The sequence below is a fragment of the Piliocolobus tephrosceles genome, chromosome 16, assembly GCF_002776525.5.
Source record: "Piliocolobus tephrosceles isolate RC106 chromosome 16, ASM277652v3, whole genome shotgun sequence".
In the NCBI taxonomy this organism is placed as follows: Eukaryota; Metazoa; Chordata; class Mammalia; order Primates; family Cercopithecidae; genus Piliocolobus; species Piliocolobus tephrosceles.
Window position 1 is genome coordinate 18242993 of NC_045449.1, and position 26538 is coordinate 18269530.

The window sequence follows — 26538 nt, forward strand, 5'->3', positions numbered from 1 at the left end:
GGAGGCTGAGGCAGGAGAATTGCTTTAACCTGGGAGTCAGAGGTTGCAGTGAGCCAAGACCGCCACTGCACTTCAGCCTGGCGACAGAGCGAGACTCTGTTTCAAAGAAAAGTAAAATATCTTAGCCCAGGGCTGTACAACAAGTTAGCCACAGAGGTAGGACTCAAAACCCCAAAGCACATGCTCTAAGTACTCCACAGAGTTCCCGTGAAGCTGTTAGTTAAAATATGTACTTGGGCTGGGTGTGGTGGCTCATGCCTGTAATTCCAGCACTTTGGGAGGCTGAGGCAGGAGGATCACTTGAGCCCAGGAGTTCAAGACTGGCCTGGACAACATGGCAAAGCCCCATCTCTACAAAAAATACAAATTATTAGCTGGTGGTGGCGGCATGCATCTGTAGTCCCAGCTATTCAGGAGGCTGAGGTGGAAGGATCACCTGAACCTGGAAGCTAGAGGTTGCAATAAGCCGTGATTGTGGCAGTGCACTCTAGCCTGGGTGACAGAGTAAGACCCTGTGTGGTTTTTTGTTTGTTTGTTTTTTAAAAAAAGGACTTGTTTGAATATAAATCTTCCTAAAGAATTACAGGTTTGGCTAGCCCCAGAGGCTCACGCCTGTAATCCCAGTACTTTGGGAGGCCAAGGCAGGCAGATCACCTAAGGTCAGAAGTTCAAGACCAGCCTGGCCAACATAGTGAAACCCCATCTCTACTCAAAATACAAAAATTAGCCGGGTGTGGTGGCAGGCGCCTGTAATCCCAGCTACTTGGGAGGCTGAGACAGGAGAATTGCTTGAACACGGGAGATGGAGGTTGCAGTGAGCCAAGAACACACCACTGCACTCCAGCCTAGATGACAAAGCAAGACTCCGTCTCAGGGAAGAAAAAAAAAAAGGCCTGGCATGGTGGGTTATGCCTGTAATCCCAGCTCTTAGTGGGGTCAAGGATGGGGGAATCCTTTGAACCTAGGAGTTAACCACAGCCTAGGCAACACAGTGAAACCACATCTCTACAAAAATTTAGAAATTAGGCTGGGCAAGGTGGCTCACATCTGTAATCCCAGCACTTTGGAAGGCTGAGGTGGGCAGATCAGCTTGAGGCCAGGAGTTTGAGACCAGCCTGGCTAACATGGTGAAACCCTGTCTCTACTAAAAATATAAAAAATTAGTTGGGTGTGGTGGCATACACCTGAAGCATGAGACTTACTTGAGCCTGGGAGGTGGAGGGTGCAGTGAGCCGAGAATGTGCCATTGCACTCCAGTCTGGATGACAGAGTGATATTGTGTCTCAAAAAAAAAAATTTTAAAAAAAAGGTCAGGCCGGGCGCGGTGGCTCAAACCTGTAATCCCAGCACTTTGGGAGGCCGAGACGGGCGGATCACAAGGTCAGGATATCAGGACCATCCTGGCTAACACGGTGAAACTCCGTCTCTACTAAAAAAAAAAAAAATACTAAAAACTAGCCAGGCGAGGTGGCGGGCACCTATAGTCCCAGCTACTCGGGAGGCTGAGGCAGGAGAATGGCATGAACCCGAAAGGCGGAGCTTGCAGTGAGCCGAGATCCGGCCACTGCACTCCAGTTTGGGCAACAGAGCGAGACTCCGTCTCAAAAAAAAAAAGGTCAGGCACAGTGATTCATGCCTGTAATCCCGGCATTTTGCGGGGCCGAGGCGGGCAGACCATGAGGTCAGGAGATCAAGACCATCTAGGCCAACATGGTGAAACCCCATCTCCACTAAAAATACTAAAATTAGCCAGGTGTGGCGGCACCCACCTGTAATTCCAGCTATTCAGGAGGCTGAGGCAGGAGAATGGCTTGAACCCGGGAGGTGGAGATTGTAGTGAGCAGAGATCGCACCACTACACTGCAGCCTGGCAACAAAGTGAGACTCTATCTCAAAAAAAAATTTTTTTTGCCAGGCACAGTGGCTCACGCCTGTAACCCCAGCACTTTGGGAGGCCAACGCAGGTGGATCACCTGAGGTCAGGAGTTGGAGACTAGCCTGGCCAACATGGCGAAACCCCGTCTCTATTAAAAATACAAAAATTAGACGGGCATAGAGGCAGGCCCCTGTAATCCCAACTATGTAGGAGGCTGAGGTAGGAAAATTGCTTGAACCCAGGAGGCAGAGGTTACAGTGAGCTAAGATCACCCCACTGCACTCCAGCCTGGGCGACAGAGTGAGACTCAGTCTCAAAAAAAAAATTAGGCCCAGCGCGGTGGCTCATGCCACTGATCCTAGCACTTTGGGAGGCCAAGGTGGGCAGATCACAAAGTCAGGAGTTTGAGACCAGCTTGGCCAATATGGTGAAACCTGGTCTCTACTATAAATACAAAAATTAGCTGGGTGCGGTGGCCCATACCTGTAGTCCCAGTTACTCGGGAGGCTGAGGCAGTAGAATTGCTTGAATCCAGGAGGTGGAGGTTGCAGTGAGCTGAGATCGCGCCACTGCACTCCAGCCTGGGTGACAAAGTGAGACTCTGTCTCAAAAAAAAAAAAAAAAAACAGCTGGGCACAGTTGCTCACGTCTGTAATCCCAGCACTTTGGGGGGCCAAGGCGGGGAGATCACCTGAGGTCAGGAGTTTGAGACCAGCCTGGCCAGCACGTCGAAACCCTGTCTCTTAAAAATACAAAAATTGGCCGGGTGTGGTGGCATGCACCTGTAGTTCCAGCTACTCGGGAGGCTGAGGCAGAAGAATCACTTGAACCCGGGAGGCGGAGGTTGCAGTGAGCAAAGACCATGCCACTGCACTTCAGCTTGGGTGACAGAGCAAGACATCATCTCAGAAAAAAAAAAAAAAAATTAAAAATTAGCTGGATGACATGATGGTGCATGCCTGTAGTCTCAACTACTTGAGAGGCTGAGGTGAGAGGATTACTTGGGCCCAGGAGGTCGAGGCTGCCAAAAACTATGATTCTGCCACTGCTCTCCAGCCTGGATGACAGAGTGAGACCCTAATTCTCAAAAAGAAAAAAAAAAAAGTCCAAAATAAGTTCTTGATATCTAAGAGGTCTACTCCACTACTAGCCTACAATGAATTCATTCAATCAACATTTATTGAACAACTCTTATATCCCAGGCACACAGATAGGCACTAAGAATACAGAGGTTACTAAGACAGAGGTCCTGCTCTTATAAGAAACAAATTATAAACAATTAAGAAACACAGGCCAGGCACGGTGGCTCACAACTGTAATCTCAGTACCATGGTAGGCCAAGGCGAGTGGATTAGTTGAGGTCAGGAGTTCAAGACCAGTGTGGCCAACAAGGTGAAACCCTGTCTCTACTAAAAATGCAAAAATTAGCCGGGTGTGGTGGCACACACCTGTAATCCCAGCTACTTGTGAGGCTGAGGAAGGAGAATCGCTTGAACCCGGCAGATGGAGGTTGCAGTGAGCCAAGATCATGCCATTGCACTCCAGCCTGGGTGACAGGACAAGACTCCATCTCCAAAAAAAAAAAAAAAAAAAAGAAATACATAAGGCCAGGCATGGTCGCTCATGCTTGTAATCCCAGAACTTTGAGAGGCTGAGGCAAGAAGACCACTTGAGCCCAGGAGTTCAAGACCAGCCTAGGCAACATGGCAAAACCCTGTCTCTACAAAAAAAATACAAAAAATTACCTGAGCCTGGTGGCGTGCACCTGTATTCTCAGCTACTTTGGGTGGCTGAGGCAAGAGGATCGCTTGAGTCCCAGAGGTTGAGGCTGCAGTGAGCTGAGATTTTCCCACAGCACTCCAACCTGGGCAAGAGAGGAAGATCCTGTATCAAAAAAAAAAAAAGATGCAATAAATGGGTGCAGGGCTACTTCAGACTGGGCCAGGGAATGTCCTTGAACTGAAATCTGAGCCAAGCATGAGATCTGGCATGAGAGCAATCTACACAATAAACAAGTGCAGCACACCCCAAGTTCAAAGCCCAAAGGACAAAGTGTGACTGGCCAAGGGTCAGAAATCAGGCTTGCACACCTGAAGTTTGGGGAGTCACAGGACCACAGGAGTCGAGCAACCTGGGCAACATAGTGAGACCCCTGTCTCTCTAAAAGGAAAAAAAAGCAGCCGGGCACGGTGGCTCATGCCCGTAATCCCAGCACTTTGGGAGGCCAAGGTGTGTGGATCACTTGAAGTCAGGAGTTTGAGACCAGTCTGGCCAATATGGTGAAACCCTGTGTCTACTAAAAATACAAAAATTAGTCAGGCGCAGTGGTTCACGCCTGTAATCCCAGCACTTTGGGAGGCCGAGGCGGGTGGATCACCTGAGGTCAGGAGTTTGAGACCAGCTGACCAACATGGTAAAACCCCGTCTCAACTAAAAATACAAAAATTAGCTGGGCGTGTGGCACGCACCTGTAACCCCAGCAACTCAGGAGGCTGAGGCAGGATAATCACTTGAACCCAGGAGGTAGAAGTTGCAGTGAGCTGAGATCGTGCCACTGCACTCCAGCCTGGGCGACAGAGCGAGACTCCCCCTCACAAAAAAAAAAAAAAAAAAAAAAATTCAAAAATTAGCCAGGCATGGTGGCATATGCCTGTAATCCCAGCTACTCGAGGGGCTGAGACAGGAGAATAGCTTGAACCAGTGAGGTAGAGATTGCAGTGAGCCGAGATCACACCACTGCACTCCAGCCTGAGTGACAGAGCTAGACTCCATTTCAAAAAGAAAAAAGAAAAAAGGAAACTTGGGAATCTTAGGGACATCTTCATTAACATTCTGTAACACCTGGTAAGCCCCCCATCTAACACAGCTCACTGCAACATCAGTCATTACAACAATGGATATTTCTGTAGAGGCACCATTGCTCATGTGTGCATGATCCTCAACGCCAGGAAAGAGACCCAGTAAGTGAAGTCACCTGCAAGGTCACAAGCCTCCCCATGCCTCCAAATCTTACCTGGGCCTCTGTCACACAAGTGGATCCAGCCAAGGATGTGCTCAGGGAACTACCTTGTTGCACATCTTCTATCTCACACACAGATTTTGGTTCTCTTCTTTACAGAGGAGGAAATTGAGGCCCAGGGAGCTAACTTGTCTAAAGTCATATAAGAGTCAGAATCTGAACTCTGGTTTCTCTTCAGTTCCAAAGCCTTGTCTCAGGACACTGTGCTAAATAAAAACACAATTAACCACTTCCATTGCAAGTTTCCCCAAGTAATACTTTTTTTTTTTTTTTTTTTTGAGATAGAGTCTCACTCTGTCATTCACGCTGGAGTGCAGTGGTGTGATCTCTGCTCACTGCAACCTCCACCTCGCGGGTTCAAGTGATTCTCTTGCCTCAGCCTTTTCAGTAGCTATTACAGGTGTGTGCCACCACGACCAGCTAGTGTTTTTTGTATTTTTAGTAGAGATGGGGTTTCACCATGTTGGCCAGGCTGGTCTCGAACTGCTGACCTCAAGTGATCTGTCCGCCTCAGCTTCCCAAAGTGCGGGGATTACAGGCATGAGCCACCGCGCCCAGCCTACAATGTTATTTCTGCAAGAACCTAAACTGATGTTTCCAGTCTATTCTCTGGGTAACTGCCCGATTGAAGGCCCGCATCTGTGCTGACCTCAGCTGGACCAAGAGTCACTTAACTCCTGGAATCTCGAAGCAGAGGCACCAGGCCAAGGACTTCACAGTGAGACATTTGTCTCCCAGAACAGGGGGTGGCAGATTGCGGGCAACAGGAAGAGCTCATTCCCCACAGGGATCTGGTGGCACGGGTCAAAAGTGGAGCGACCCTGCGCGTAACGTTTAGGGGCTCAGGCTTTGAGAACCCGGGTTCTATTCTAGGCTCTGCCATTTAAATTGTCTCCTTTCTCCAAGCCCCACCACCTTCCTCACCTGTAAAATGGGGGAAACGGTACCACTCGACTTGCAGCTTTGCTGTGAAGGAGCGAGGCTAGGGGTTGTGTTTAAATTGAAAATGCTCAACGAGAAAAGTGCTCAGTAGAGAGCGGCTACTCACATCCGCTATAAGCCTTCGCATTCCTGCCAAAGGCCAAGGGCCGCCACCCCATCGTACCGAATGTGCCTGGAACCGGGGCGCTGCGGCAGGCCACCGCCCAACCCCCAGCTCAGGCGCGACACAAGTGCTCCCCTCCCGTCGTTCCGGCTGCAGAGAGTCGGGTACGGCGGGGGACAGCGAGGACGCCGAAGCACCCCCCGGGCTCCGGGACGCGGCGGCCCAAGACCAAAGCCGCCCACCTACCGGAACACGGCCAGCGCACGTGCCTAGCGACGTCTCGGTCCTACGCCGCCGCCGGTGCCACCAGAGTCCCAGATCCGCTGACCCAACGCCCCGCGCACCGCCGCGGGCCAGCCACGTGACGGGCCGCGCCAACCCCAAACCCCAAACTTGGCGCTGGACAGCTCGCGCTCCGCTAGGTGCACCCCGCGCGCCAGGCTTAGGCTTGGCCCCGCCCCGGAAGGCGCCCAATCAGAGAGCTCAGTCAAGCAGGGGCCGCCACCAAACGCACCCGCGCTATTGGCTGCCGCGGAGCGGCGGGCAGGGCTGGCTGCTCCCGGCCGGCTGGAGGCCTCGCGGTGCAGCTGCGCACCTGGGGCGGGGACCTGTAGGACTGACCCGCTTAGGCTGCAGGTCTGGTGTGTGGACCGAGATTTCCGGGAAGACTGCACAGGGCCTTCCTCACTTAAGCCTGTCACTTGGGCCGTGGGATTATGAGTGAATTTTGTTCATTGTACTACTTTTAGTTAACAAGGTGGTCATTTAAATTAGGACAAATGTGGGTCCAAACTGCAACATTATTACTCTGTAGGTGTATAATCCAAGAGCAGACACTTTATTATTATTACTGTTATTTATTTATTTATTTTTTTGAGACAGGGTCTCACTCTGTCACCCAGGTTGGAGTAGACATGGGCATCTAACTGTGTTGCCTCCAGGGAGGCAGAGGTTGCAGTGAGTCGAGATCGCGCCACGGCACTCCAGCCTGGGGGACTGAGCGAGACAACGTCTCAAAAAAAATAAAATAAGATAAATGAAACAGTGACACACAATAAGGACTCAATGAACATTACCTATTGTTAAGAATGATAAAAACCGGGGCCACATGTCAGGATCACCTGAGGCTGCGTCATATAATTTTAAAATTAGCTGGGTGTGGTGGCAGTCGCCTGTAGTCCCAGCTACTTGGGAGGCTGAAGTGGGAGGATCGCTTGAGCCTGGGAGGCAGAGGTTAGAGTAAGCAATGATCTTGCCTCTGTACTCTAGCCTGGGCAACAGAGTGAGACCCTCATCAGCTCAAAAAACAAAAAAAAAACAAATACAAAAAAAATTTTTTTTTGAGACAGCGTCTCAAAAAAATACAAATACAAATTAAAGATACTAGTTTTAGTCTCCCAGTTGAAAATAAGAGATTTTCCTCCCCTCCTTTTTCTTTGAGCATTTACTTTTGAAAACTTGTAACTGTTTTCTTCTCTATTTGAAATCTGCATAAATCTTTTCGACACTAGATAGGCCTTTTGTCAACTTTCTGACCTAGGAATGTCTTCCTCAAGGAACTGAAATGTAAACAGCAAGGTAGATAGCATTGATATCTCCCAGTTTCTGTGGGAGGGTAGAAGCCTAATTTTGGTGGTCTTCCTGCCCCAAATTGCAAAACCACTTCCTGTCATAAAGATATGAGTTTTCTTTTCCTCTAGATAAAGCCAAATAGGATGAACTATATGTGACAAAGTGTACTGTCAAGTCCTCTTGTTTGAGGACTAATTATGGTTTATCTTGGAAAATATGTATGTATTGAGTTCTATCTGCTTGGCTATATAAGGGGGTGAGATTTCTTTCTGTCTTTGCAATTTCTTAGCAGATTGCCTGTGATGTGTTTCATTTTCTGGCTTAATGCTTTATACAGTACTAAAGTGTTTTCTTTTTCACTAGCTTTGTGAAGAACACTTCTGGATTGGGAGAAAATTTTGTTTTAAATTATATTTTTCGACCAGTCATGGTGGCTCACGCCTGTAATCCCAGCACTTTGGGAGGCCGAGGCGGGAGGATCACCTGAGGTCGGGAGTTTGAAACCAGCCTGACCAACACGGAGAAACCCCATCTCTGCTAAAAATACAACATTAGCCAGGCATTGTGGCGTGCGCCTGTAAATCCCAGCTACTTGGGAGGCTGAGGCAGGGGAATCAGTTGAACCCGGGAGGCAGAGTTTGCAGTGAGCTGAGATCGCACCGTTGCACTCCAGCCTGGGCAACAAGAGAAAACTCCATCTAAAAAAAATTACCCAGGCATGGTGGTGGGTGCCTGCAGTCCCAGCTACTCAGGAGGCTGAGGCATGAGAATTGCTTGAATCCGGGCAGTGGAAGTTGCAATGAGCGGAGATGGAGCCACTGCACTCCAGCCTGGCGACAGAGTGAGACTCCATCTCAAAAAAAAAAAAAAAAAAAAAGTATATTTTTCTGGCCAGGCACTGTGGCTCATGCCTGTAATCCCAGCACTTTGGGAGGCCCAAGCAGGCAGATTACTTGAGGTCATGAGTTAGAGACCAGCCTGACCAATATGATGAAACCCCGTCTCTACTAAAAATACAAAAATTAGCCAATTAGCCAGGCGTGGTGGCATGCCCCTGTAATCCCAGCCACTTGAGAGGCCAAGGCAGGAGAATTGCTTGCACCCAGGAAGCAGAGGTTGCAGTGAGATCAAGCCATTGCACTCCAGCCTGGGCAACAAGAGCGAAACTCATCTCAAAAAAAAAAAAAGTTATATTTTCCAAAGAAGATCTATCATTATCTTATTTTGCAGATGAGAAAATTGAAACTCAGATAACTCACAATCACAGAGTGTGATGGAGCCCAGATTCATATTGAAGGCTGTTTCTGAAAGCTAGATTGGTGCCCATAATGCCACATGACAAAGGAAGCCTGGAGCTTGGCATGACACATAGTAGATGCAGAAGAAAGTCTGAATATTAGAGATGTGGCCGAATGCGGTGACTCATGCCTGTAATCCCAGCACTTTGGGAGGCCAAGGCAGGCGAATCACTTGAGGTCAGGAGTAAAAGACCAGCCTGGCCAACATGATGAAACCCTGCCTCTATTAAACTTACAAAAAAAAAAAAAAAATACCTGGACATGGCAGCGGGCACCTGTGATCCCAGCTACTCAGGGGGATGAGGCAGGAGAATCGCTTGAACGCAGGAGGCAGAAGTTGCAGTGAGCCGAGATCGCGCCATTGCACTCCAGCCTGGGCAACAGAGCAAGACTGCATCTCGAGATAGTAATAGTAATAATAATAAGGGTGTTCAGCACTTTGGGAAGCTGAGGTGGGCGGATTATGAGGTCAGGAGATTGAGACCATCCTGGCTAACACGGTGAAACCCCATCTCTACTAAAAATACAAAAAATTAGCCGGGCGTGGTGGTGGCAGGCGCCTGTAGTCCCAGCTACTGGGGAGGCTGAGGCAGGAGAATGGCGTGAACCCGGGAGGCGGAGATTGCAGTGAGCGGAGATCGCGCCACTGCCCTCCGGCCTGGGTGACAGAGCAAGACTCCGTCACAAACAAAAAATAAAAACTGAAAAAAAGACCGGGCGCGGTGGCTCACGCCTGTAATCCCAGCACTTTGGGAGGCCGAGGCGGGCGGATCACAAGGTCAGGAGATCGAGACCATCCTGGCTAACACAGTGAAACCCCATCTCTACTAAAAATACAAAAAACTAGCTGGGCGCCGTGGCAGCGCCTGTAGTCCCAGCTACTCGCTAGGCTGAGGCAGGAGAATGGCGGGAACCCGGGAGGCGGAGCTTGCAGTGAGCCGAGATCCCGCCACTGCACTCCAGCCCGGGCCACAGAGCGAGACTCCGTCTCAAAAAAAAAAAAAAAAAAAAAAAAAGAAAAAAAGTAATAATGTTAATAATAGAGGTGGGAATTCAGTAAGTGCAAATCTCAAAAATCAAATTCAGGTATACAGGAAATGTAGCTTTAGGCTGGGGGCGGTGGCTCACACCTGTAATCCCAGCACTTTAGGAGGCCGAGGCAGACGGATCACGAGGTTAGGGGATTGAGACCATCCTGGCTAAGACCGTGAAACCCTGTCTCTGCTAAAAATACAAAAAATTAGCCGGGCATGGTGGTGGGCACCTGTAGTCCCAGCTACTTGGGAGGCTGAGACAGGAGAATGATGTGAACCTGGTTGGTGGTGCTTGCAGTGAGCCGAGATCGCACCACTGCACTCCAGCCTGGGTGACAGAGCGAGACTCCGTCTCAAAAAAAAAAAAAAAAAAAAACAGGAAAAAGAAAAAAAGAAATATAGCTTTAGTTTTTTTTCTATACCCAAACAATTTTAAGCCCTCATTTTGCCAAGCATCTTGAGCTTGCTCTCAGTCAAGTCGTGGTCTTCCCCACTCTTCTTGGTGTTACATCTAAGTTCTAAGGGTCAGTTAGTGCCAAGGCATGGCCTGGGGTAAGGGGCCTCTGTGTCAACTTCTGTGCACATTAACAGCCATGGCGCCTTCCTGGCCTTGGTGTCTGTGGTGTTTAGTCACTTGTCCACTGTTGTGTACTCTTCCATCACCTAGTCTCTTCTGCCCTGTAAAGCACAAAGAAGATCACATATTTGACAAAGGACTCATATCCAGAATACGTAAAGCACTCTCAAAATTAAACACTAAAAAACAAATAATAGCTTTTTCCTCCCGCTCCCCACTCCCCCTGAGCGCCGCTCTGGGAGTTTCGGGCTCCTGCTAAGCTAGCGCCGTCCTCTCCCTTCACCTCGCCATCATGATTATCTACCGGGACCTCATCAGCCAGGAGGAGATGTTCTCCGACATCTACAAGATCCGGGAGATCGCTGACGGGCTGTGCTTGGAGGTGGAGGGGAAGATGGTCAGTAGGACAGAAGGTAACATTGATGACTCGCTCATTGGTGGAAATGCCTCTGCTGAAGGCCCCAGGGCGAAGGTAGGGAAAGCACAGTAATCACTGGTGTCGATATTGTCATGAACCATCACCGGCAGGAAACAAGTTTCACAAAAGAAGCCTACAAGAGGTACATCAAAGATTACATGAAATCAATCAAAGGCAAACTTGAAGAGTAGAGACCAGAAAGAGTAAAACCTTTTATGACAGGGGCTGCAGAACAAATCAAGCTAATTTCAAACATCCTTGCTAATTTCAAAAACTACCAGTTCTTCATCGGTGAAAACATGAATCCAGATGGCATGGTTGCTCTATTGGACTACTGGTGAGGATGGCGTGACCCCATATATGATTTTCTTTAAGGATGGTTTAGAAATGGAAAAATGTTAACAAATTTGGCAATTACTTTGGATCTGTCACCTGTCATCACAACTGGCTTCTGCTTGTCATCCACACAACACCAGGACTTAAAACAAATGGGACTGATGTCATCTTGAGCTCTTCATTTATTTTGACTGTGATTTATTTGGAGTGGAGGCATTGTTTTTAAGAAAAACATGTCATGTAAGTTGTCTAAAAATAAAATGCAGTAAAACTAAAAAAAAAACCACACACAAATAATAATAATTCAGTTAGAAACAGGGCAAAAGACATTTTTCTGGGCTGGGCATGGTGGCTTATGCCTATAATCCCAGCACTTTGGGAGGCTGAGGTAGTAGGATCACTTGAGCCCAGGAATTCAAGACCAACCTAGGAAACCTAGTGAGACTTTTGTTGTTGTTGTTGTTGTTGAAGTCTCGCTCTGTCGCCCAAGCCAGAGTGCAGTGGTCCGATCTCCGATCACTACAACCTCCAACTTCTGGGTTCAAGCAATTACCCAGCCTCCAGAGTAGCTAGGAATTACAGGCGTGCACCACCACGCCCAGCTAATTTTTGTATTTTTGTATTTTGTGTGTGTGTAACAGCGTCTCTCTCTGTCGTCCAGGCTGGAGTGCGGTGGCATGATCTCGGCTCACTGCATCCTCTGCCTCCTGAGTTCAAGCAATTTTCCTGCCTCAGCGTCCTGAGTAGCTGAGATTAGAGAGGCGTGCCACCATGCCTGGCTAATGGTATGAAAATCCCACAACGATCAAGTAGAATGTATTATATTTGAATGAATTTATGAGCTGAGAGTAGGAAATCTACGAATTTATTTATTTATTATTTTGTTTGTTTTTTTGAGGCGGAGTCTTGCTCTGTCGCCCAGGCTGCAGTGCAGTGGCCGGATCTCAGCTCACTGCAAGCTCCGCCTCCCGGGTTCCGGCCATTCTCCTGCCTCAGCCTCCGGAGTACCTGGGACTATGGGCGTCCGCCACCTTGCCCGGCTAGTTTTTTGTATTTTTAGTAGAGATGGGGTTTCACCGTGTTAGCCAGGATGGTCTCGATCTCCTGACCTCGTGATCCGCCTGTCTCGGCCTCCCAAAGTGCTGGGATTACAGGCTTGAGCCACCGCGCCCGGCCGGAAATCTACAAATTTAATCAAACAAATCTAAGAATTATGAGGAAATTGTACTCCTAATGTATTATTTGACAAGCTATTCAGTGGAACACAAAGATATTCTTAATGAAGTTGCATATATATGTTAAAATGTTATCATTGGCCGGCCATGGTGGCTCATGCCAGTAATCCCAGCACTTTGGGAGGCAGAGGTGGGCGGATCAAGAGGTCAGGAGATTGAGATCATCCTGGCTAACACGGTGAAACCCCCATCTCTACTAAAAATACAAAAAATAGCCAGGTGTGGTGGCGGGCGCCTGTAGTCCCAGCTACTCAGGAGGCTGAGGCAGGAGAATGGCGTGAACCCGGGAGGTGGAGCTTGCAGTGAGCCAAGATCATGACACTGCACTCCAGCCTGGGTGACAGAGCAAGCCTCTGTCTCAAAAAAAAGTTATCGTTGAAGTAGACTTTTTAAAATGAGGAGATGAATAACTTAAAAAAATATTCAGGGATACAGAGAGAAAAATAAATTTAGATTGTTTACATATATAAAATATATTTTAAAAGATAGGCTTGTCTTTTTTTGTCGTTCCTTAAATAAAAGGAACGGATATTTAAATCCCATGCCTTTCATTTTAAAATTTAGGAAATGCTTACAGCTTCCCACACTGAAATCTATACTAACACAGCTAAATTAATCATTGGATGAGAAAATCAAAACACATGGAATTCTCTTGACCAATCTATTTTCTTGATTCTTAAAAGTCCAGATATATACTCGAAGAAAAAAAAAACTATTAATAATTGATTCTCTTATTTGAAAATATTTACTGATTATTTACCTTACACGAAGTGATGTCCAGCTCATGGAGATAGATCAGTGGAAAAGTATGGAAGCTACCCAGGTTTGTTAAGCTTAAATTCTAATGAGGGAGAAAAGAAGTAATGGAGCAGGTCCTTTAAAACAGGAGTGTTGGCCAGGCATGTGTGGCTCACACCTGTAATCCTAGAACTTTGGGAGGCCAAGGTGGGCGGATTACCTGAGGTCTAGAGTTTGAGACCAGCCTGACCAACATGGAGAAACCCCGTCTCTAAAAAAATACAAAAAATTAGCTAGGCGTGGTGGCACACGCCTGTAATCCAGCCACGCGGGAGGCTGTGGCAGGAGAATCGCTTGAACCTGGGAGGCAGAGGTTATGGTGAGCCGAGATCATGCCATTGCACTTCAGCCTGGTTAACAAGAATGGAACTCCGTCTCAAAAAACAAAACAAAGAAACAAAAACACAAGAGTGTTATGATACGGCTTGGAATTCTAAAAATTGCATACTGTGGTTGCTGTGTAGAGACTGGATTGAAGAAAAGGGCAATGATGAAAGCTTAAATTCATATAGAATATGGCTGGCCTATAATTTTGAGGGTCCCTGAAATAAGAATGTAGAATAGTTCTCATTATTTCCCCAAGAAATCTCTGCAGTAGAGCCCTGACCGTGTGAGGGAGGTACTGTAGTTACCAAGTGGTGAGGGTGGGAAGGTGAATTTGAAAACACCATTTGGAATTACTGCACTTTAAAGGTAAAACTGGCAGGTTTTCCATACACAACAGATCTGAAAACGTGTGTGTGTGTGTGATGGAGAGATAGAGATAGAGAGAGAATGAGAACCAGACAGATAGAGAGAGAACTAAAAGGAGACACCAAGAATATTGAGCTGAGAAACTATAAAATGGGAGTTGCCATTAAACAAAAAGGGGAAGAGCAAGTTTGGGGAGTATCCGTGGCTCCATGTGGGCCTTCATTTTGAGATTCCTGACTGACACCCAAGTGAAGAAGTCAGGCGGTGTTGGGCGTAGTCCAGTGTTGATGTGTAATATGAAATATCAGGAAATTAATGACACAAAAATTAGTAAGAAAGCAAAGCAAAACAAAGAAAGGTAAGTCCAGGTCCTGAGCCGAGTTCTTCTCTAACATTTAAAAAGTAGTAAAGGTGAGAAAAAAACAGTAAAAAAGGACTAGGGGTAATTATAAAAAATGTCAGGGGGAAAGTGGGTTAAGTGTTCTGGAATTCTATCAAAGAAAGTTTTGCAAAAAGGAGGGAGAGATCACCTGTGTCAAATGCTGCTGATATATAAATTAAGACAAAGGCTGAGGAATTATGCTTCAATTCGTAATTTAACAATGAGAATATCGTTTGTGTTTTGAGAAGAGCAATTTTGTTGGAGTGAGTAGGTGAGAAACCATATTGGAGTCCTTGCTCAAAGGGATGTCTGACCTCTGGATTCTGTCTCTTTTTTTTTTTTTTTTTTTTGAGATGGAGTCTCCCTCTGTCACACAGGCTGGAGTGCAGTGGCTTGATCTCAGCTCACTGCAACCTCTGCTTCCCTGGTTCAAGCAATCTGATTTGTTTTTTCTAAGACCACCAGAGAGGGCACAAAAGAACCAGTGAGTAGGCAAGGGTAACAGCAAAACTGCAAGTTTATTTTGGTAACCTAAGGTGTGGGGGAGAAGTCTGTCGGCCTCCGGCAAAGGAGGCCGGCAGAGTCCCCCCGTGGGGCTCTCGGGCGGAGTTCCCACAGTCCCGACATCCCGACAGGAGTGGGGCTGTGAGAAGGCCGCGTGACTCACTGGCCAAGAGCGGCTTTTCTAGGAGTGGGAGGGCAATAGGCGGGGCACGGGCGTGTCGGGGGCTGTCGGGGGCGTTCCGCAGGTGAGACCAGGTAAATCTTGGTCTCTTCGGATTGACGTCACCTGGCACATGCCCAGTTGATCTGCACCTTCCCGGGGGCGGCTGCATTTTTGCGTGCACGGGAAGAGTTGGGGGTGGGGATGAAGAACCTGGAAGTGCACCATCCTGCCTCCGTTCGTCCAAACACAATCCTCTTGCCTCAGTCTCCCGAGCAGCTGGGACTACAGGCGTGCAACACCGTGCCCACCTAATTTTTTGTATTTTTAGTAGAGATGGGGTTTCACCATGTTGGCCAGGCTAGTCCCAAACTCCTGACATCATGATCCACCCACCTCAGCCTCCCAAAGTGCTGAGATTACAGGCGTGAGCCACCGTGCCTAGCCTGACCTCTGGATTCTTAAGGAAATTTTTTTTTTTTTTTTTTCGAGATGGAATCTCGCTCTGTCGCCCAGGCTGGAGTGCAGTGGCGTGATCTCGGCTCACTGCAAGATCCGCCTCCCGGGTTCACGCCATTCTCCTGCCTCAGTCTCCCGAGTAGCTGGGACCTCAGGCACCCGCCACCGCGCCCGGCTAATTTTTTGTATTTTTGTAGAGATGGGGTTTCACCGTGTTAGCCAGGATGGTCTCGATCTGCTGACCTCGTGATCCACCCGCCTCAGCCTCCCAAAGTGCTGGGATTACAGGCTTGAGCCACCCTGCCCAGCCAAGGAAATTTTTTATTGAACAGTGGAGGCACAAATTGGGTTAGTTTTAATTCTGGGATCAGGACAGACGCTAAACACGTGCCTCTGCATGCCCTGCTTTTTTAAAGCTAGGTATTCTACTATTCTTTAATAATATAATAATCACGTGCAACACCTACACCCAGTTACTTGACAAACTTTACAAAGACTAATACTAGACGTTGTTGGAGAGGACATGGTTACACGTAATATCTTATGAGTCACTGATGTGGACAAGCAAACTGGTAAAATGTCTTCGGAAAACTGGTTATACCTGTTATAAACATTCAGATATCAAACGCCCAGAAATTCCATATTGTAATATATTTCCACGAGAAAAAAACATGAGACCTGTATTAAAATATCAATGACTATTAAAAATAATCACACTGGATTTTCTGGTTTTTGTATTAGCAACTCAGTCTCCGCTTGTTTTTAGCAGTACAACCTCTACCCAATATGTTTTGCATTTTTTAAATCTAGTACTCTCTAAGAATAAATACTATATTTTCTATCAATTCTACATTCAGTGTCTATAACAGAAACCAGCATTTTGTAGATTCCAAAGAATTATTTGTTGAATAACTTAAATACATTATTATGCATAGTATTTATATACAAATAACGTATCATCTCAGAATACAGTGATAACATTTGTTATGTAGAAACTGATTTCAATCTCAGTTAAAAATATTTTGGGCATATGAGTTACTGTCATATATAGATGGTCACATTGTTTTGTTTATATGAAACTGTTTGTGGTTAATGTACATTTTTGGTACTTAAGCTTTTTGGTCTTGCTGTCATAGCAAATAGTGTGCGGCTTAAGAACGTGAATCTGGCTGGGCATAGTGGCTCATGCCTGTAATACCAGCACCTTGGGAGGCCAAGGTGGGCAGATCAGGAGGTCAGGAATTTGAGACCAGTCTGACCAACATGGTGAATCCCCATTTCTACTAAAAATGTAAAAAATTTGCCCGACGTGGTGGCGGGCGCCTGTAACACCAGCTACTCAGGAGGCTGAGGCAGGAGAATCACTTGAACCCGAGAGGCGGAGGTTGCAGTGAGCTGAGATCGTGCCACTGCGCTCTAGCCTGGGCAACAATAGCAAAATTCTGTCTCAAAAAAAAGAGAGAGAGGCCGGGAGCGGTGGCTCATGCCTGTAATCCCAGCACTTTGGGAGACTGAGGCGGGCGGATCACGAGGTCAGGAGATCAAGACCATCCTGGCTAACATGGTGAAACCCCGTTTCCACTAAAAATACAAAAAAATTAGCCGGGCGTGGTGGCAGGAGCCTGTAGTCCCAGCTACTCAGGATTCTGAGGCAGGAGAATAGCGTGAACCCGGGAGTCAGAGCTTGCAGTGAGCCGAGATTGCGGCACTGCACTCCAGCCTAGGTGACAGGGCGAGACTCCGTCTCAAAAAAAAAAACAAAAAAAAAAAAGATAAAAAGTCACTCTCATTTCTGTATCTTTTTAGCAAGTGTGTGAACTCACAGTGCTTTTCTGTGAATAAACCATGGATCAAGTAAAAGGCCATTTTTCTTAAAGAAAAAAAGTCCCTAAATTCAGAGATGACCAGCAAATACTAAATAGAAGTTTATAGATTTCCTGTGAGTGCATATGGCTTGAAGTGACATGATGCTATAAACCAAATGTTACTGTCCTCCTCAAATTCATGTGTTGAAGTGTAATTCTAAGTGATGGTATTTGGAGGTGGGGCCTTGGGGGGTGATTAAGTTCATGAAGGCGGGGACCTCATGAATGGAATTGGTGCCCCTATCAAAGGGACTGCAGAGAGCTCCCTCATCCCTTCTGTCATGTAAGGACACAGTAAAAAGATGGCTGTCTATGAACCAGGAAGCCGGCCCTCTGCAGACACAGAATCTGCTGAACATCCGACCTTGGATTTTACCATCTCCAGAACTGTGAGAAATCAATTTTCTATGCTACCTAGTCTATGGCATTCTGTTTTGACACCCAGATTCGCTAAAGTACCAGCATGTCAACTTGCACACATAATGCTTGGAAACTCTGATGCCAAATCCTTGATGGCAAAAGGATCGCACCAATTGCCTTTAGTAATTCTTGTCTGAACTCACTGCAAGGCCGTTCTAGTAGATCCAGAATACCATGCTGCTTACTAATATGTGAGACACATATGAGTTTCCTGTGGATCTATGACAAATGACCAAAAACTTGGTGGCTTAAAACAATAGAAATTATTTTTCCCGCAGTTCTAGAGGTGAGAAATCTGCAATCAAGGTGTTGACAGGGCCCTACTTCCTACAAAAGGCCTAGGGGGATTCCGTTTCTCACCGCCCCCAGCTGCCAGTGGTTCCACATGTTTCTTCTGTGGCTACATCATTCCCCTTCAGCTTCCCAGCCCCTGCAGGTCAGGAAGGCACAGGAGGAGGTGGTGGGAATGGGTGTGGAGAGCCACACACCAGGCCAGGGCAACAGGTGCTCAGAACACAGTGACCTAGAAGCGGGGTACCAGGAAGCCACATCAGCCTTCAGGGCCCCAGGCAGGCTCCCTCCTGCCAAAGGCCTTTGTGAATGCTGTTCCTGCCTTCTCAAATGTTCCTCCCTATCCTCTCTGCGTCTGCATAGCAAGGTAACTTCTACTCAGTCAAAACTACCACTCTCTAGTACAACCTAAATATCCATAAACAGAACACATCAACAAATGACAGTGTATTTGTGCAATGAAATACTACACAGCAATGAAAAAAATGACCCCCGACCACATACAACAATGTAAGAGGATCTCACAGATGTCATTGTTGAGTGAAGAAGCCGGACTCAAAAGAGCACCTTCTGCATGCGTCTATAGAAGGCAAAAAGAAGCAGAATTAATCTACAGCAAGAGGGCTGAAAAGAGTGGTTACTTCTGGGGGGAAATACTGGATGGGAGGGGAGAAAAGAGCCCTCTAGGGGCTAGGCATGAACTTGGTCTTCGTCCAGATTTGTCTGGGGGGCTGAGCCTGAGTGCACCCATGGGTAAAAGTTCATCAAGCTGAACACTTCAACAGTGTGCTCTTCCTATGATGAAAAAGTAAAAATTAAACAGACCCCTTTCTCTGAGAAGCCTTTTCCCAGACTAGAGCACCTTCCCCAGGATGAGCTGCCAGGGTTCTGTGCACCTCTCCTGCAGGCTATTGTCGCACTGTGACTGTCTATTTCCTCATGGGATGGTCAGGTGGTCGGCTCCCCCAGACAGTAAGTTCCATACAGGAAGTCTCTCTGTCTTTCTAGGACCTGTATGTCCAGTGCTCAGATCTTAAGCATCTTCTGCAAGCGTGGGTGACCACCACTGTGGAATGAGCCCACTCTCTGGCAACAGCAATGTGAGCCTTCTGCTTGCAATGTGAGTTCAAAACCCAGGGCCAGTGAGAGATTCATCAGCTTTGTAACAGATTAATCCTGGACTTATTAATCCTGGACCCGCTCACATTGTCCAGCTTCGAAGCCTTGGGAAGTTGCCACCAGGATGGGGGAGTGGATCAACTTCCTCTAGGACCCAGAGAGCATCCCAGCCAGCCTTAGGGTCAGGAAAGGAGCCCAGCTTCTCCAGGAGCCAGACAGGCTCGCAGCAGGGTGGGTTGGGGCCATGTGGATTGCTTGAGCCTAAGGAGGGGAAGAGGAGAAGGCACTGCAGAGAGGGGTCTCACGCTGTCTTGCAGCTCTCCTGGGGCTGAAGCTGAGTGTGGATCAGCTGGCTCTGGTCTACAGCACGCTGGGGCTCTGCCTGTGTGCCGTCCTTGCTGCTTCCTGGTGATGGTGGCCTGCTTCCTCAAGAAGAGTGGGGGTCCCTGCTCCTGCCAGCCCTGCTCAAGGCCCTATCAAAGTCCGGCCAAGTCTTCCCAGGGTGAGTGCATGAAACTGGGGTCCTCACCCTTCTTGCTGCTTGGGTGACAAGCCTCAGGCCATCCCTCAGTCCTGTCACTGCCACTGCTTCTAAGTGGAGAGGCCCGGGGCTCATCCCTGTTATTCAGGCCCAGGGCTCATCCCTGTTATTCGCTGTAGCTTGATAAAATCAGTTTAAGACATCCTGGCAGGCAGATACCCAGGAGAGTGGCACCCGGGAGGGTGGGTGTGGGGTGCCGGCCTTCGGGCTTGCCTGAGCTAGGGGTTTTCAGGAGGCAGGGCCATCAGGGCTAAGCCCTGGAGGAGGTGTCTCTTTGGTGGGCATGGCAGGCTTGGGGCTGGGCAGAAGTGAGAGCCAAGATTTGCCTGCCCACCCCTGCCCCAGCACAGGTTCTGGTAAGCAAGTGAGGGACACTGACACCCGCCTGGGTCTCCCCGATGACCCTAGCCTGGTGATTGCCCTTAGTTCCTGGGTCAGGGGAGAGTATGGCTGCAACACCATCACCCCTACCTCAGTGCAGGGCCAGGCCTGGCCCACACCCTCCACTCTCACCTCTGCAGATCACAAGATGAAAGCCGGCAGCCCTGTGGGCACATCACCTAAGCCAGTGGAGACCTGCAGCCTCTGCCTCCCCAAGCACAGCATGCCCACCCAGGAGAGCGCAGTCATACCTGGGACCCTCAACCCCATGGGTGATGGAAGGTGGAGGCGCCCTGTGAGGGTGCCCTGATAGATGGCAGCCTTGGCATTGTGTGCGGACACACCCAAGAGAGGGTCCTAGGTGCCGGAACAGGGGCAAGGAGGAAGAGGAGGAGGGAAAGAAATGGAGAGAGAGAGAGAAAAAAAGGGAGATGAAGAGAAAGACAGAGGAGGTAGAGAGGAAGAGAGAGACAGAGCAGGAGGTAGTGGCACTCTGGGTCCCAGTTCCCAGTGCAGCTGTAGGTCGTCATCACCTAACCACATGTGCAATAAAGTCCTTGTGCCTCCTGCTTACAGCCCCCGAGAGCCCCTCCTCCTGGAGAATAAAACTTTTGGTGGCTGCCCTTCCTCACTGCATTGTGGTTGTGTCTAATGAACAGAGATGTCCCGCCTATCACCTTCCTCAGCTCAAGCCTCCACTGAACGCTGCCCCCTCGGTTTGGGAGGCTCTGTGGTGCCCCCATCTCACCAGGCTCCTGAGGAAGCTTGTGACCTTGGGTTGAGCGCTAAGCAGCCAGGTACCTGCTGAGGCTCTGCTCTTTCACTAAGAGAGAGAAAGAGACCAAAGAATGGTCTGCAGGGAGGGCGTCTGTGCAAATCCCCAGGGAACCAGGGGCTTGAGCTGTCTTCATTTCCTTACAGACACACATTCACTTCCATGCCTCCTTACTGAGGGCATGATGCACAGTGTGTGTGTATGTGCAGGTGTGTGCATGCATATGTGTGTGTGTGTGCGTGTGTGTATGTACATGTGTGTGTGTTGTGGGGGTGTGCAGTGGACAGGAAGGAGAGGGCAGCTCCAGCTCAAAGCTGCAAGTCTCTCTGAAAGAAAGATTCCCTGGACCACAGCAAGAGAGACTTTTCATTTGCATCCATTTTTTATTAGCATTTAACGCTATCTTTTGAGTAGCATGCAAATCTTAAGTTACTTAACTATTCTTAGAAGCTTTTACACAGTAAGATAATACATGATAATGTACATTGAAATATTCACCCTGCACCCCCAACATTATTTTGCATACCTACATCCCCCAAAGAATCCCATGGCAGGTGGGGTGGGCAGGGAAGTATGGTCCACCTGGGACCCCTCAGTGGGGGCCCTTGGTCAGTCCCCAAGGCTCTGCGTGGCCCTCCAGAGACTCTGCTTCCCACCGGCTCAGTCAGCACTGCAGAGGAGGAATGGGGGAGGTGGAGTAGGGGCAGGCAGGACAGTAGGGGGAGGACAGTCAGGCACCCCATGTCCTGCTTTTTGCAGTGGCTGGGAGGAGGCTGAGGGCTGAAGGCCGACTGCCCTGAGAACTGGTTGAGGCTTGAGGCGGGGTGGTAGGGCCATCCCCACTGCCTGCAGGGCCCTTGGTCATCCTTGTCACCCAAGGCTTCTCCCCAGCAGCACTGGGCACCCCAGTGAGAGAGTGGCCAAGGCAGAGGTGTGGATGGATCAGGGAGGGAAGTCTCATTCAGCTCTGACAGGAAAAGGGTCAAAGAAGGGCCAGGGTGGCCAGAGGGAGGGTCACAGTCTCTGGGTCGGGCAGGATGAGAGAAGAAGGGAACAGGCAGTGTCAGTGGCCAGGGCGCAGGCAGAGGCAGGTGCACGCTGGGAGGTCAGACCCTGCAAGGCCCATGGGGAGTGTCAGCTGGGATGGGCTCCAGGTGCGTCCTCAGGGCACTGGGCAGCTCTCAGGCCAGGCTCCCCGGACTCTGGTGGGTGATGTGGTCACTCCCGAGGCACTGCTGTCAGTCAGGGCTCAGCCACCCCCCCGGGCAGCACCCATCCCATCTCAGGACTGGACTTTCTCAGCTCCCACAGAGGGTGCCGCCTCCTGCCCAGGAGGCGCAGCCCCATTGTGCAGCCTGGGGCACCCCGCAGGTCCCAAGTGGTTCCCTCCAAGCCAGCCTAGAGCTCCCTCTTCTCCAGGGTCCTGGTGCCTCGCAGGTGTCAGCTCCACAGGGAGGCCCTTGCTTTCCTTGTCTGTGCCTTGTCCCGGGCTGAGACTTAGGGTGAATAGGGTTGAACTGGTCCTTCCCTGGGGCCCTCTCAGCGATGAGGATGGCTCTTGCCCTGGGCAGGTCCTCATCTCTGCCTGGGTTGCCCTACAGTGAGATGGAGCTGCCCCCATCAGTGCCCTGGAGGTGAAGGTAAGAGCCTGTGCCTGCTGTGTGGGAGGCCGCTCCAAGGATAGGGAATCAAGGGTGGTCGGTGAGGCAGAGGTGGTGGCCGGTGGGCCTGGGCAGTGGTGAGTGGGCCACGGCTGTCACTGGGAGGGGGGCCTTTCTGGCTGGACTCTGTTCCCATCAGGCTTTGACCAAAACCCAAACCAAGAACTGCAATCCTGACTCAGAGTCCACTGCCTGTTTGTACCAAGTCCGCAGTTGAAGGCTGGGACCCAACTAAGACTCAGGGCATCTGTGCCTTGAGGATGGCGTGTCCTGGCATCACCAGTCCAGACCCCCAGCTCCAGTTAGTTCAGAGGGTCTCAGCCCCTGGGGTCTTCTCTTTCCTGGCTCCTTCAGGTTGGGTCCCTTCAGGGCCCCAAAGCCCTGGACCCAGCATCCATGGGCCATTGTCAGAGGCCTGGCAGCTCCGCTAACTCCATCATGGCTCATTTGACAGCAAAGATGGCAGGAAATAAAACGCAGTGACAAGTGGCTAAAGATGCTTGGAGACTGGACAAAATATGGGAGCAGCAAGAAGGTAACATAGGGAGGGAGTGGCCCCCTTGACTGCTCTCTGCAGAGCCGGGAGACAGGCACCCATGGCTGTGACCTGGCACCGTCTGCCTCTGCGTCAGTGGGTGTGTGGCACCCCATCCTCACCATAGGACAACAGGCCTGTTCGCCAGCTTTCCTCCCTGAGTCGTCCCGTGTCCTGTCTCACTGGAGTGTTCTTTTGTCTTTAGCTGTCTCAAAATGTGTACAAAGGCATTCCCCTGGTGGTACGGGGCTGGGTGTGGTCACTCCTGCTAGACATTGACAAAGTGAAGGCTGAGAACCCAGGGGAAGACAAGGTACAGCTCTCCCATACTCAGCCAGGGCAGGACAAACAAGCCTGGCCATGTCAGAAGCCCAGGACTCCAGCTGGAGGGAACGTCGAGCCCAGGTTGGGGGTAGGGGTGGTGGTCAGACTCACATGCTGGGCACATATGGTAACTCAGGCACCGCAGGTGCACTGGGCTCTGCTGACCCTCCCTGGCTTCAGACACAAGGCAAAAAGGAGCTTTCTGCAGAAGGAAACCTTCTTTTCCTTCCAGAAGTTCTGACTGTGGGATGACTGCTGTTAGGGGCAGGGAGTCTTTTGTCTGTTCTGAGGCTGCTTCCTCCTCACAGCCCTGCCCTACGGGTCATGAAGGAGAAGGGCAAGAGGCCCTCCAGGATCACCCACTGCATCAAGGTAGATGTCAGCCACACCCTACAGAACCATGTGATGTTTAGAGAATGATTCGGAGTCAGGTAAGGCCTATGGGGGCTGCAGGGGTACTAGGGAAGATGGGGGCGATCCAGAGGGATGAGGGCTTCCCCAGGGCAGAGGCCACGGTCACCCAGGAAAAGTGACAGAGCTGCCAAGGGCTCTCCTGGTCCAGGCAGCAGTCAGCATTATAGACTGAGCACCTCCCGGGCTGTAAGCCCTGGGCTGGGCTGGGACATGTGGGGACAGAACCCAGGTGGCTCCCAAGGAAATGGGAGGCAGCAAAAACAAAACAAAACAAAACAAAAACAAAAACAAAAAAAATCATGCAGATGGTGAAAAGTGCTCTCCGTGCCCCACAATGAGCCAGGGTAGGGACCCATGGAAAGGCGGCAGGATGGCGGGGCTTGGGAGCCTTCCCAGGCAACACTGACAGCCCAAAATACCAGGGAGGATGCGGGGCCCTGAAAATGCTCATCCATGACTGGTGGGCACACAACAGGGCATTTTGGAAGTCAGATGGGCTGTGGCTCATAAAGCTCAGTGGCCTCATACCACACATCCCCAAAGTGTCACAGATATTGACCACAATGGTTTGAAAACTGACGTGCAAATAAAACCCACATGCCACATTCACTGCTTGATTGATTGTCACTCACACCCGGAGGCCACTGGGATGATCTTCAACAGGGGTACTGGGGAGAAAGGGGGTTCCACTCTTCAGACAAAGATGACTCAGTGAGGAAAAGGAATGAACCCCTGATGCCTGCAGGAACATGGGTGGTCTTAGATGTGTGTTGCTGAGGGACAGAAGCCAGACCCAACAGGCTACCACCACAGGATTCCAATTTATCAGCCATTCTGGGAAAGGGCAAAGCATAGAGACAGAGAATAATTGGTCAGGGTGGTCAGGCGCTGACGGAGCCGGGAGAGGTCAGCTGCAAAGGGGACACGCTGGGGACTTGGAGGATGAAGGAGCCACTCTGAGGGGCTGCAGTGGTGGACGGAAGGGTCTGCACATTGGTTCAGAACCATGGAACTGCACATCCCAAAGACTGGACTTCCGTGTGTGCAAACCAAGGAAAGGGGGAAGAAAAAATCAACCAGAGTGAAAATAATCACTGATCCAAATGTGCACCTGTGATATTTGCATTGCAAAGAATGTGGATTTTACTGAAAAAACTTCTAAAATCTCAGGTGTCCTGAAGAGCTCACTGCTTATCTGGGGGAATCATCTGAACCCAGAATTGTGTTTGTTGTCAGAGTTTGTAGACAAAATGAAACTGACGGCATCCACACAAAACAAAACCCTTTTTTCCCTCTTTTCTAGGCAGCAGGAATTATGTGACATCCTCATGGCCTATTCTGCATATAACCCTGTGAATATTCCTGGGCAGCCATATTCCTGGGCCCTGTGCCCATATTCACGGGCATGGGTGTCTCTCGGGGGTGTCAGCACTTCTTGAAAATTCAGTGTTCGTGACCCACCAGCACGTAGTAGGCAGGACTCAAGCTCACTGCTGGCGTGGACACCCAAGCAAGGGGGCGGCACAAGGGGTCAAACTGAGACAGAAAATGGTTGAAGCCCAGACTCCTGGTGTCATCTGAACCTGACCACCATGTCTCAAATGAAGAAACGACCTTCCCCTCCTGGTGTTGCCCCAAAGCCCAGGAGCTTGGCAGGGTTGCACGCAGATGGTCCTCACAGGAGACAGGTTTGACAAGTTGCTGAGGTGCCTGATGGGCCAGGCTCTTGTCATGAAATGAGTTTGCATCCTGAGGAAGCCTTTTCTTCACCAGAAACCAGGCAGAGATCCAATTTTCCCTTTGCCTGAACTTCAAAGGAGTGCAGCAGACAGGGAGGGTGTCACCCAGGTGGCTGCTCCTGCTCCACCCCCACTTTCCAGACCATTCTAGGCAGGGAGATTGGTTGAGCCAACTCCATGGGCTGCCCACATGGAGTCTGGACCCAGCTGCCCTCCTGTGCCTGGCAGGCAGCCCTTGGGCGGTTGCAGGACCTTTTGTGTGGTGGTCAGTGCCCCGCTGCCTGCCCTCGTGGCAGGTGAGTTCACAGGTGCTGCTCCGGGCCTGGCACAGTGGCCTCCCCAGCCTGGCCCAGGGGAGGGGACATGAACAATCCTTGCCTGTGCTCTTTCAGGCTATGTGAGCTTGGATGCTCGCTGCAGGAGTACCCCCAGGCTCCTTGTCAACTGAGTCGTGCATGACCTGTTGAGTCCTCATGACCAGTGCCAGGGGAGAAGTGCAGAGGCTGCACCCCAAATCCCGGGGGCCTGTGGCAGGTGTCCCGATGGACTTCTGCCATCTCTGGTGACATGAGTCCTCCCAGGTGGTCTCAGCCCTCCCAGGAGACACCCTTCCACGGTGACTCTGGCTCTTGCAGGAGGTGGGCTACCACAGGCACCTGAGCCATGTCACCACCACCCTCCTCCTGTATCTGCTGGAGGAAGATGCTTTCTTGGTGCTGGCCCAGCCGCTTGCTGGTGGGAGGCACTCCCTGCAGGGTAGGTGGACAGCTACCTTCGGGGCCTTACACAGCCATGCCAGGGGCCGGCCACCCTGGCTAATGAGCCCAATTTCCAGGCAAGGCGTCTTACTTGCATCCCAGCTTGTTTGGAGCCTCTGGGATGTCCCTGCTGAGGGTCCCACAGCAGCCTGGTTCAAGACAGGGACGCTCTTACCTCTAGTCAGATGCCTTTCACCCCCCAGCAGCAGAGGGCATTGATACTTCCCTCTGGCTGCCCTTTGTTCCCCAAAGTGAGACCCAACTTTGTGCAGGCACTGCTCACCTCCCTGAGTGTCCTCCTGCCTCCCA

The 26538-nt window shown here is 49.9% G+C and overlaps 2 protein-coding genes and 2 pseudogenes across 4 annotated transcripts in view; 3 read left to right on the forward strand and 1 right to left on the reverse strand.

Moving 5' to 3' along the window:
• The window catches only part of SHMT1 (serine hydroxymethyltransferase 1), a 39039-nt gene extending 32652 nt beyond the window's left edge, over nucleotides 1-6387 (reverse strand). The window contains exons 1-2 of one of the 3 annotated variants that reach the window (XM_026448038.1): nucleotides 6187-6387; nucleotides 4890-5101 (exon numbers count right to left, since the gene is read on the reverse strand). The gene's annotated coding sequence lies outside the window, so the exon portion shown is untranslated. Of the gene's footprint in view, nucleotides 1-3621; nucleotides 3761-4889; nucleotides 5102-6186 lie in introns of those variants that run through there. The other 2 variants (XM_026448036.1, XM_026448037.1) reach the window with 2 other exon arrangements.
• Nucleotides 6388-10704: 4317 nt separating this feature from the next.
• On the forward strand, nucleotides 10705-11448 carry LOC111526171 (annotated as a pseudogene).
• Nucleotides 11449-18926: 7478 nt separating this feature from the next.
• LOC111526182 lies at nucleotides 18927-20333 on the forward strand (annotated as a pseudogene).
• Nucleotides 20334-21922: 1589 nt separating this feature from the next.
• Nucleotides 21923-25171, forward strand: TBC1D28 (TBC1 domain family member 28). The gene is given in 6 exon segments (XM_023191770.1): nucleotides 21923-22035; nucleotides 22423-22438; nucleotides 22914-22994; nucleotides 23200-23306; nucleotides 23639-23749; nucleotides 25036-25171. Coding segments are annotated over 6 exon segments (564 nt in total).
• Nucleotides 25172-26538: the final 1367 nt, after the last annotated feature.